General features: G+C 39.6%; 1 protein-coding gene across 2 annotated transcripts in view; it reads right to left on the reverse strand.

Moving 5' to 3' along the window:
* LOC124880140 (NACHT and WD repeat domain-containing protein 2) overlaps positions 1 to 12923 on the reverse strand; it is a 73654-nt gene that overhangs the window by 26157 nt on the left and 34574 nt on the right. For both annotated transcript variants that reach the window (XM_047385080.1, XM_047385079.1), the window contains one exon: positions 11856 to 11972. In XM_047385080.1, coding sequence (XP_047241036.1) covers positions 11856 to 11972 — 117 coding nt within the window. The remainder of the gene's footprint in view (positions 1 to 11855; positions 11973 to 12923) is intronic.

Consider the following 12923-nt stretch of genomic DNA (forward strand, 5'->3'; position numbering starts at 1 on the left):
ACAGGAAAGGTTTTAATAAGTTTATTAAGAAATATTTTGTTTGCTGGAGAAACAGGAAGTCGCCGCTGTATGGAGAAGGGATCAATGGTAAGTGACAGGTAATATTCTGTGTTGTTGATCTTCATATATTTTTGCTTACAGAGGGTGATTAGGAGATCCGCCAGGGGTGAGGAGAAGTGAGATGATGGAAAACTCCGGGAGCGTGTTGGGTAAGTGAAAGGTCCAGGTAATTCTGTTTTACTTGCACTTGAGGTGGAGGTGGCACCAGGTAGATGATCTCGGAGGGGAGCACGGTGGAGGGTGAGCAAGGTTCGTTCACAAGAAGCCTGAGGATACTTGAAACCCGAATGCAGCCAACTGAAAAGATAATCCGTGAAGTTCTCTTGCGGAGAGAGAGTCTGGATCTTCTGCATACGCAGACTGGATAAGAAACTCGGAACTAGAGGTAACCTGGGAAGGAAGACACGAGAAGGTATGTACTCAGAAAATAATGACAAGGAGACTTGTCTTGGCCAGCTAGAATTACCACTGCAGGTTAACACTCAGGCGCCGAAGTATTGGCAACATTGGGTACTTACACTCCTCACCTGATGAGGCTGATGGAGAACACCTGTGGACCCAGCTCCTACCGTGCGTCTGGTGCCATCTAGAGGTTCGATGGGGTTAGTAGCAGGTAAAACAGGTGACCAGAAAGAAACTCCCAGAACTCCGACACTCAGAGCAATTTGTGTTAGTTGTCTAGATGTTTAGAATCTAACGCGTTACTATGGAAAATAATGTAAATTATACTCAATCTCAAAAACAACAGATTAGTTATAAAAAATCTTTAAAAATTACCTTTGAAGACTAAAAAACTGATGGTCCCAAATTTACAGATATCATGATTAAAAAAGATGAATTCCTGTTGTCATTTCAATGACCTTATCACAAAGGGTCAGGTTGGTTTGGAAATCTTTTTTTACCTTTCATATTTACTTAGTTTGTCTTTATTTGACATTAAAATATTTTTGGAGATCAGAAACAATAAAGTTTGACATACAGGTCCTTCTCAAAATATTAGCATATTGTGATAAAGTTAATTATTTTCCATAATGTAATGATAAAAATTTAACATTCATATATTTTAGATTCATTGCACACTAACTGAAATATTTCAGGTCTTTTATTGTCTTAATGCGGATGATTTTGGCATACAGCTCATGAAAACCCAAAATTCCTATCTCACAAAATTAGCATATTTCATCCGACCAATAAAAGAAAAGTGTTTTTAATACAAAAAACGTCAACCTTCAAATAATCATGTACAGTTATGCACTCAATACTTGGTCGGGAATCCTTTGGCAGAAATGACTACTTCAATGCGGCGTGGCATGGAGGCAATCAGCCTGTGGCACTGCTGAGGTCTTATGGAGGCCCAGGATGCTTCGATAGCGGCCTTTAGCTCATCCAGAGTGTTGGGTCTTGAGTCTCTCAACGTTCTCTTCACAATATCCCACAGATTCTCTATGGGGTTCAGGTCAGGAGAGTTGGCAGGCCAATTGAGCACAGTGATACCATGGTCAGTAAACCATTTACCAGTGGTTTTGGCACTGTGAGCAGGTGCCAGGTCGTGCTGAAAAATGAAATCTTCATCTCCATAAAGCTTTTCAGCAGATGGAAGCATGAAGTGCTCCAAAATCTCCTGATAGCTAGCTGCATTGACCCTGCCCTTGATAAAACACAGTGGACCAACACCAGCAGCTGACACGGCACCCCAGACCATCACTGACTGTGGGTACTTGACACTGGACTTCTGGCATTTTGGCATTTCCTTCTCCCCAGTCTTCCTCCAGACTCTGGCACCTTGATTTCCGAATGACATGCAGAATTTGCTTTCATCCGAAAAAAGTACTTTGGACCACTGAGCAACAGTCCAGTGCTGCTTCTCTGTAGCCCAGGTCAGGCGCTTCTGCCGCTGTTTCTGGTTCAAAAGTGGCTTGACCTGGGGAATGCGGCACCTGTAGCCCATTTCCTGCACACGCCTGTGCACGGTGGCTCTGGATGTTTCTACTCCAGACTCAGTCCACTGCTTCCGCAGGTCCCCCAAGGTCTGGAATCGGCCCTTCTCCACAATCTTCCTCAGGGTCCGGTCACCGCTTCTCGTTGTGCAGCGTTTTCTGCCACACTTTTTCCTTCCCACAGACTTCCCACTGAGGTGCCTTGATACAGCACTCTGGGAACAGCCTATTCGTTCAGAAATTTCTTTCTGTGTCTTACCCTCTTGCTTGAGGGTGTCAATAGTGGCCTTCTGGACAGCAGTCAGGTCGGCAGTCTTACCCATGATTGGGGTTTTGAGTGATGAACCAGGCTGGGAGTTTTAAAGGCCTCAGGAATCTTTTGCAGGTGTTTAGAGTTAACTCGTTGATTCAGATGATTAGGTTCATAGCTCGTTTAGAGACCCTTTTAATGATATGCTAATTTTGTGAGATAGGAATTTTGGGTTTTCATGAGCTGTATGCCAAAATCATCCATATTAAGACAATAAAAGACCTGAAATATTTCAGTTAGTGTGCAATGAATCTAAAATATATGAATGTAAAATTTTCATCATGACATTATGGAAAATAATTAACTTTATCACAATATGCTAATATTTTGAGAAGGACCTGTACATTCAAGCACAGAAGAAATCTGTAAGGAGACAAATACTTTTTCACAGCACTGTAACTGTTCAGCTGCACTTTAGAGCTTCTGAAGGCCTTCTGTAACACTGAGCTGCCCTGCTGGCAACAAAACCTTGTAAAAAGAGCAAAAATCGAAATGAGGTAAATACAATATATATGTATTGTAAGGTTGGTTTTCTCTATGCCGCTCTCACACACCTGTACACGCAGACACACTGAATGACGGTGCACGTAGACTAGCTTTAAATTACAATGATACCCAGGTGCTTTGTTAGACCCGTCACCTGGACCTCTGGGGCTGAAGCTCCAGATGTTTTCAGAACAGCCCCGAATCTGATGAAAGAAGACATTTAGGAGTTCATGTCTAATGAAAAGATGCATTAAGCCCCAAAATGACAGACTTCACATTTTTATTAAAAACAATCAGATTTGTTTCTATTGTGTTCCATATAATCACTGCCCGATCTACCCAACCTGACAATGAGTCTAAAGGAAAAGAAGACAAAAAGTGCTTATTTGCACACAAGCGATACTGTGACTGCGCAACTACGGGCGCAGGCTCAGGAGGACTGGCAATTTGTTCATTCTGGACAAGTCCAGAACGTCTGTTCAGTCCGGGAGTGTCGGCCTGCCTCATTAATCACTCGAAAAGTTACACTGAGCGTATCAAACACAATAAGATAGAAGGCTCATTTCAGAGCAGCCGTGGAGCCAGCCAGAGAGTGGGAGCTTGGTGGGTGTGTACGCCCAGGAACAGGTGGAAGCAGAGCGGCTTAACCCAGACTGAAGTTAGCGTTACACCTGAGAGCTGGCTCAGAATGGGCTAATTGAAAGCTAGCACTAATCACTGATTCACCCAGCAAGACATGAGGTGGAGGTTCACTAATGAGCATCATCAGGGTCATGATGAGAGACTTTCACCTGAGCTACAGGTGAAGTTAAATGGCCTGGCCATGATAGAAAACTGAAGGAACCCTCTCTGTGAGTTTCTAGCTGGATCTGCATCATGATGTGAAAAATATCAGATCCTTTACCTTAGTCAAAATCAAAATATTTAATCTTAAAGTTACTAAACACATTAAAAGGTCCTTCAGATCCCCACATTGCATCTCATTGCTGCATCCTATAGTCCAGTTCTACATGTAGACAGAAACAGGTGTTGCTCAGTAAACCAGGAAAATATCTACTGGTGCCAGTAAGACAGAGGAGAAAGAGCAAAAGTAAGCCTCTCTACTCTCTTTAATATGTTCTGATGCTAAACATACAGCTCTGGGTTGTTTAAAGGTGCAGAATTAATAAGAAATTAATCATAGTTAATCACAGGTGGATCATTAATTAGTTAACTGTTCTATTTTTCTGAATAATACATGTAATATGTAATATATAGACTAAACTCATTAAACAAGGGTACAGTTTTACTCGATGTAATAATACATACCACTTTATGTATACATTTATTAATAACTGTAATACTAGCACTGATAACAGGACAAAAGGGGTTGCCATTCCATTAAAATCTAAGAAAATCAATTTTATAACAGTTTTCCTTTTTAGAAATATAAGAAATTATGACAACGGAGCCTCAGATGTAGGAGAAAGAGTGAGGGAGTAAAATTTTAAAAAGTAATTTACATAGATGAGAAAAGAAGCACATTTATTTGAGCCACAGTAAACAATTTCTCTGAGTTTAAGAACAACTTTAGTTGGATGGACTGAGCAGAAAGTTTTTTTCTAAATATTACAAAATGTAAACTGTTAATTTTCATTCTTCACTTAAACTACTGACAAAAAAATAAAACCAAGTCAAATTATTGTGAACCTTTTGAAACATCCCAATGCAGCATTCCTGAATATGAAGGTGCTCTAAAAATGTTAAATATTTGGTTCTGTGTTAGAAAAAAGATGAAGTAAAAGTAAGCTTTTATTAATTGCTGAACTAATGTGGAACAGAAAAACTAAATACAAAGAAAACAGGAAAGTTAGGTAAATCACAGCAAAATCATTAGAATGAATTTCTAAAACAGGAACGCGAAATTACGACTCCTTTTACAAAAGTAAGACCCAAAGTTACGCCCTTGCCGTCATGCTTCTGACTCACGGCCCTGCAGTGATGTGTCAGTAAATGATGGAGGCACTGGGCTAAACGACTGCAATACTGGGACAGAAATGTAGCACGGAGAAAACAGAGGGAACAGTCACTCCTCATATTGCTGACAAGGTTTCTGTCAGCTTGTCTTGTGGTGATACAACAGGATGAATGGAGTGGGTGACTAGCTGTGTGTGACATGGGAAAAACAGTTAACTCTATGCTCAATGCTAACCCAGCTCTATAGTACAAAGGTGTGCCAATCATCCACTTGAACTTCGATAAGGTAAAAATATAAATATAAAACTAAATGTCCCGATGTCCAGACTGGCTTTCCCACCTTTGTCTTAGCTGGAGAGCTAAAACCATCTTTAACAGATTACTCCATGCTACAGCTTCAGTCCATGTACAGTATGTCCGTGTCTGATGTTTAAGAGAGATTTGTGGAGCTCTCATTCCTCCTTTAAGAGCGAAAGCTGTGAGAAACACAGGCGGGTAAAGGAAAGATAACAGAGAGGCCAAATGCAATTTCAGCCTTCATTGCACAACCCCCCTTTCTTCTTTCCTCAGTTTCTTTCATCCTTGGACTGGGTTTTATACTGTGGCTAAGTGCACTTTTTCTGATGAACCAGCTGGAAGAGACTGCTAAGACTACGCACAGCCACAGCATGAATTAACAAATCAATCAGTCATGCAGTCATTTAATCCACAATGCACACAGTCAGCTGGGTAGATATTTACGGCAGAGGAGAGGCAGACATGATGAATCTAAAGAACACAAGTGGATATGATTTTTAAAGATTTAATGAATGAAACTTCTAATTTTATCTAACTGTGAAACTGATTAATTTGTTAGAATTTCTTCTGAAGGCTAATATGTAGATAAAGTGTTATCAAAGAGCATAACTGCAACCAAAAACATTTAAAAGACTAATTGCAGAGATATTTGCTGGCATAATGTTGGTGGTGGATGCAGATGGAAACTGAATGGGCACAAGTCATCTATTAGAACCTTACCTGGTGCCCAATTAGACCTCTGTGCGAGGGTTCTAGCTTTATCACCATAAGTATTTTAATTCCGCCTCAAACATAACTGGATAAATATATCATACTGGTGAGAAGTTTACATACGTTTACATTCATCTTCAGTTCAAAAAGTGACAATTTTTGGCTGTGACGACTTCTTTAAACCTGTTTTTCAACAAACAGGGTCAAAACTGTTTCATAAGAGAGAGATGCTTTTCGACTTAATTGAGCAAAGAACAACCATCTGGTATAATTCTGGTTGGTAAGCTGACCACTCCTTCTGTTACAAATAGTAAAGTCCATTTAATCTGACTTTGAAGGGACATACCACAATTATAAGCATTGTCCACACATTTAGGGTCAGTGAAGGTCATTGCTTGGGGAACCTTAAAATTAATTTCTAAACCAGGGTTTTAAAACATGTGTGTTGGGATCATGAGTGGACCACATTCGTGAGTCCAAGGTTCAACAATCTACCTTCCGGGCGAGAATTTGAAGAAGAACTTTCTGCAAGGCATCAGTACCACTGATTACAAAACAGACCCCCGGCATGGTGCTGCCACCACAATGCTTGACAGCTGGTCAGTGTCCTTAAGTTTGAAAACCTGGGCTTGACTCCTCCAAACACACAACATTGTGGCCAAATAGCAAATCTTTGTCTCATTTTCCCATAAATCTCTTTTCTAGAAAGCTTTTTTGCCTTTTCCATGTGCGCATCTCCTTTAAGGAGCTCATTTCTGTCTATTCTTTTCTGTAGGCAAGACAAATATTATACAAAGGTATGCTTGAAAGAAGCAGTCATGTATACTATTTTACATGACTGGTACAAAAAACCTCAAACTGTGATCTTAAACTTCTTTATGGGTGTTTACAAGAAATATCTATCTATCTATCTATCTATCTATCTATCTATCTATCTATCTATCTATCTATCTATCTATCTATCTATCTATCTATCTATCTATCTATCTATCTATCTATCTATCTATCTATCTATCTATCTATCTATCTATCTATCTATCTATCTATCTATCTATCTATCTATCTATCTATCTATCTATCTATCTATCTATCTATCTATCTATCTATCTATCTATCTATCTATCTATCTATCTATCTATCTATCTATCTATCTATCTATCTATCTATCTATCTATCTATCTATCTATAAAACAGTTGGTGTAAGATCAGCTAGGCTTCATCATGTATACACCTGGGAAGCATCAGTAAAAAAAACAGTTTTTTTAAATATTATAAGTTAATCAGGTGCCCTAATCTGACTAGAGAAAAAAGGTGAAAGATGAGCAGCAGAATCTTTTACTATGCCTTTCATGCAGCAGACATCTGGATGCTTGAACTTTTCTGCTGATATGAACCTTCAGGCATTCCTCTACTGTTTTTTTTATTTGTTTCTTTCCACAAGGGAATTGGAAACTGTTGGAGAAAGAGCAAGAGAAATGAAGTCATGGCTCATTGTCATGCCTAATCTTCGGGTCAATGACACCATCACCATGCCAACCCTTACTATCGCCATGGAAACCAGCGTTTCCCGAATCAACAGTATGGAGAAAAACCACTCTCGCCAAGGTGTGGTTGGTATGTATGTGTGTGTGTTTTACAATCTTGAACAGCCGCCTGAACGACACCTACTGCAACAATTTTATACTCATAGATCCGTACAGATGTGCAGAGAAAATTATCACATCACAGTGTGAAGACATCTCTGAGGCTCGCAAATTTGCTTTTCCAAGGTGGTCATTAAGGAAGAGGATGATATTCTGGATCTCTGAAATAGAATCATCCGGACAAAGACAACCTTACCTGGAGCCCGTTTATGTCGGTCCTGCAGGACGGCTCTGCAGAACCGAGAATGAGGAGTAGTTTATGTGCAGCACAGAGATTAAAGAGGTTTCCAGTTGTTGCACACATCCTCTGTGGCAGCAACAAAACAGCCCTGCAGCACACATGTCCGTCTCTCTCTCTCTGCAGGGTGTCTACGCAGGAGGAAATCAATAGTCAATGCAGAAGTAATTCGGCTTTTCAAAGCATGTCCTGACTTTGTCTTTTGTTCTTTTCATCTACTCATTCCTACTCTGCTGTTTGAATCACAGCTATATGGAAGGTGCCTGGGTCTGTTGCTTGTGTGCGGCAGCAACACCTGAGTGGGTGACGCGGGTGGTAATGAGTGGCTGCGGGTGTGTTTTCATCAAACAACAGGAAAGAAAATGAGAGAAGTTACAAGAAAGCAAGCAAACCGAGGAACATGATGATTCCTGCGCAACCACACACCCACCATAAAAAGTATGAATCTGAGAATTTCTCTTGTACTTACATGTAAATCTAGAGCTACCACCCAGTAAAAATAAATAGCCATTCTCCAGAGATGCCTTAGACAACCTAGAACTATCAAAAATAGGAGTCCCTAATCAGAGAAACCACTACCGCCGCTCCTGGCTCTGAGTTTTCTGGTCCTGAAAATGAGGCCGGCTGGCTGACGGGGAGCAGCGCTGAGGGGCTGCTGGGACGGCAGCAGCTGGCTTTGACATGTCTGAATGAGACCGTGCAGCTATCATGAGACCCTCAGCATAACCCCCCCCATTCACTACTGAAGTAGAACCACTAGAATATGCCATTAAACATTAAACCAGCCAGATGGGGAAGACATGCACTGTGGATTTGCGTATGTATCTTCTAACAGACTCTGAAAATTATGATACAAAGCTTGTGTTTGAAAGCATCACAGAGAAAAATAACTGAACAGAAAACCTGAGGTAATATGTGTGTACGATCCGTCAGTGTGCTGTGTGGTGCTGCTGGGGGTCAGCAAGGGTCAGGATAGTGAAACTACAGCAACGTCAGAGCACAGAAAGACTGTGGGCAATGTATAAAATCAGTTCCAATTTATTAGACACCAGAAAAAAAGGTGCAGGTGTATTTCTTTGTTTTACCTCACATGCAATCATGTCAGTCCAGTTTATCCTGCCTGAGCTAAAATCCTCCTATTTAATGTCACAGTGTCTCTATAAACTTATAACAACAAACAAGTAAAATGTTTAACAATCTTTAACTCCTTTAGAGGAGCTTCCACCAAAGTACTAAGGTAAGACTTGTCAACATTTTGTTAAAAAATAACTTTGACTTTATTTGCCACTTAGAAAACACATCTTGCTTGGGTGAAAGTGTAAAGAAATTAATCACTGTATGGTGCTGCACAGGTATTTTTGTGTATCCACTGTCTGTTGTTTTCTTTTTTTCATATTTAACAATAACCTGACCGCCTCAGATAGAAAGTTCAATGCTAAATAAACAGTGTTTGAGTGCCCCCAAGAGGTCAAATAATTATGAGCTGAATTATTTAAAAGGAAAGGAAAAGGAAGGCCCACCTTCCCTGGCATGTCACCCACTGTAAACATTCAGCACTCTGAGGTAAGCATATCTTCCTCAGTGCAGACAAAGCATCTGCATAGCAGAGCAGGGGATGTTATTGTTGCATTTATTTAAACCTAGCAGTGGTGCATATCTGATGTATACATATATGATGACAGTATGGCACAAAATCCCTCAACATAAACTCACTAACGAGTACAGTTTCTTTTGCACTGACATATCAAGGAACAGTTGTTTGTCATTTGTGTAATGATTTTACCAAGTTAGAAAATCAACTTATTTAAGTCACCTCTTCTTGAAAATGAGCATTTAATGCACATAAATGCCAATTACAAACGCTTGGGTAGTGCTGCTGACTTCTCAGATTATCCATGTTCATTCAAAGACACATGGGATGAGTTGCATAAAAGATGCTTAAAGTCACAAAACACTTACCATCATCCATCATGGAATCCAGTAACACAATAGCTGAGTCGAATTAACAGTTTATGACACTAAATGCCGTCCATTTGGTCGAACCACTCCCAATTTTTTCAGTTTGAAACACTCTGGCCATTGGGGTCTTTGATGGTCTGGTTATCACTTTACAGTGTTTTAAGCTTCTCACGACATTGCTTTGGTGTTCGCTAGTACTGGTCAGCAGCCATCCATGGAGCTGCTGTAGTGAGGCAACCAGTGACACCTAGCTAATCAGCGATCGACAATCTTCTGACGTCGGGTTTTCAGTTAAAGTCAGCTCGTCTAGAATGTACTATATAAATAAACTTGACTTGACTAATAACCGAGTAAAGCCACTTCGAGCCGCGTTGAGCAAATACCAGTGGAAAAGAGCTCCAGATTCAGAGAAGATTAAGAAACTTCTAAAACCTTTAAGAACAACATCTGGCTGCATCAGAAAGTATTTACCTTCAGGATGATGATTCTAAGTCAAAAACATTACAAGTAGTCTACACAAATATCCCGTACCAACGTTTAAAATGTCATCAAAGTAAAGAACCAGACTGTAATGTTTACCTAATAAATAAAATAAACTCCCCTCACAGCATAAAAACAAACAGGCTAGGGGTTCCCCAGTGCACCTCAGCTCTGTTGCTCAACAAAAACAGACCGTATTCGGTTATTTTATTTGAAAACTGTTAATTAACTTTTCCTTGGGTACCTCCATCTAATTGAATGTGTTACAGTTATCTAATAAGGGTTGTATTGTAAATAAAAACTAGCAACAAGCTTTTTAGCACAGTGTTAAAGTGTATTGGTAAAACAGAGAAATCATTTGCAACAATATCCTACAGAAAAGAGAGGATGAATCCAATGACATTATTGACTATTTCGATGAAGTTTGCAGCAGTTTTGTTCTTCTTGTCTTTCTGTTTCAAAACTACCACCGACATTTAGAAGACAGCAAATTTGTCATGCAATCTGTGTGTCGCAAACAGCACTGGTTCCATTTTGCTCTCGCTGCAGAAAAATTATGTTTAAACTCTAGTTTTCTTTATGAATGTGCCAGTTTTACAAAGTATCTATACAATTGTTGTTGTCTTTTGTCTCTGAAGAAGTTTCAGCGGCAACCTTTTGGAAGCAGCATTTGGAAGCAGTGCATGCAGAGTGGCAAGAAGAGGATGAGATACAAAAATCATTTTGAGAAGCAGGGGTTATGCCTTGGAGATGGAGTTCCTGTTGTACCCATAAAGCATTGACTGTGACCTCTCACATAAGTTACAACCTCTACACTCGATCTGTTCCATCTGAATAATTCACAATCAGTTTCCTCTCCTGGCTCTTCCTCTTTACACTCTCACTGACCCTTTTCTTTCAACATAGCCTGAAAAGATCTGAAAGAATCAATAAAAACTTAGCTTTAAGTGCAGATTTAATATAGCATTATGTTTTCATGAATTTCCAGTTGAGCTCCATTTATCTTCTTAATTTTAGGTAAGCTTCTAATGGTTTTGTGGACTTGTTTCAATTCTAAATCGAGAAGATAAGCCTCAGAGGTAATAAAGCAAAGAGACATCTGCATTTTGTATTTTCTGATAAATATAAGATAACAAACATGTAACCGAAACTAAAGCAAACTGAGTCAAAAGACCTGCAGGCCACAGCAAAGTACAGCTATAAAAAGAGAAGCTGGGACTGCTTTAACAATGTATCTGTGCGAAACTTTAGAGCCACCACTTTATTTCAAAAGAGCCAAACTTTGGTGTAAAACTTTAAAGCTGGCATATAAAGTATTCCTTCTGAAGGTCTTTCCAAGTCTTTTTTCCAGAGTTCGCCAGATTTTGTCTTTATTTCCACTTGTGACATCATGCCAAGATGTGTCACAGAAAAACTCCTGAAAAACCAGACAACCATGGACAAAGACAACTTCAAAAAGTATTTTTCATACAACACACTGGCTTTCCTTGTCTTTCCAATGTTGAAGAGCAGCTGAGAGAAATTAGCCTCTGTCATATCCTATTTATATCCCAGAGAAACGTAAAGTCAAGAATTATTAAAATAAATTCCCAGATATTCTGTTTAACTTAAAAAGTAAAATTTTCAAATGAATGAAAGTTCTCTAAATTGGATTTTTACATATTTTTCAGCATGTTACTGCAATAAAAGACAAACCAGTAACAGTTAATTGGGTCAGAGGTGACAACAAAAATCCAGTTTACTTTGTCTTATTGTTTTTCTAAGCATGCAAAACTCACAACAAAGCATGGCCCGGCTGAGGTCTTCAGACATTCCTCCAAAAGTTTCATTCGGAGTCTCTGCAGGTCTGGATTATCCCACTCCTCTGGATCAACTCCCCAGTAGAGGTCCACCACCTTAACACACAAATATAAGCAAAAAGTTAGTCCTAGTGCACTGCATGGCTAATTTCCTCCAGTAACAGAGGAGATGGAATGTAAAGTACCCTGAAAAATTATTCAAGTTTTTCACTTTTTCAATTTTGATGTATTACAAATTCAAGCTCCAATGTATTTTATTCAGATTTTAAGTGACAGACCAAACCAAGGTATTGTACACATATGAGGCAGAAGGAAAATCCTAGTTTTCCAAATGTATTTATTTTCATTCCACACTGAGTCACAATTTTGTAGAAGTACCTTTTGCTGTTACAGCTGCAAGTCTTTCATTGGATGTCTCTACCAGTTTTGCACATCTAGGAACTGAAATTGTTGTCCATTCTTCTTTGTAAAACAACTAAAGCTCCACCAGATTAGATGGGAAATGTTTGTGAATGTATTGAACCAGACAGAGGACAGAAAATTTTAGCAAGACACCAAGAACGTTTTAGATTTATTTTAAAAACAAAACTGGCTTGGGTCAGGAACCTTCGTAGAAACACACTGGAAACTCTGAAATGGGAGAGGACAGGTTAGCGGCTGTTGAAGAGTCAGAGAGATAATAGGACTCAGGAAGAAAGCCACTAACTATCTCAGGATCGGAACGAGGAGCCCCATCTAGATGGTTTGCTCTTTTCAAACAGTCTCTGTCTCAAACCAGTCCCTCTTTGATGTGCACACTGTGGAACTCCCCTTGATCTTCCAGAGAGGAATCAGAGAATGGCAGATGAGGGTGATGATGTCACTGCAGGTAATTTGAAAGTGAAGTCTGGGGCAGACTTGAATCTCTACTCAGGCGTCAGATAATTCATCAGAAATGAATCCAAAATCTAAGATGAGAGACTGGCAGAAATCATACACAAGGAGGCAGAGATCAGGTTACTTATCCCGGGGCTTGGCAAAACTCAGAGGTCGGGGCACAGAAACAAG

This window comes from Girardinichthys multiradiatus, chromosome 14 (assembly GCF_021462225.1).
Source record: "Girardinichthys multiradiatus isolate DD_20200921_A chromosome 14, DD_fGirMul_XY1, whole genome shotgun sequence".
NCBI lineage: Eukaryota > Metazoa > Chordata > Actinopteri > Cyprinodontiformes > Goodeidae > Girardinichthys > Girardinichthys multiradiatus.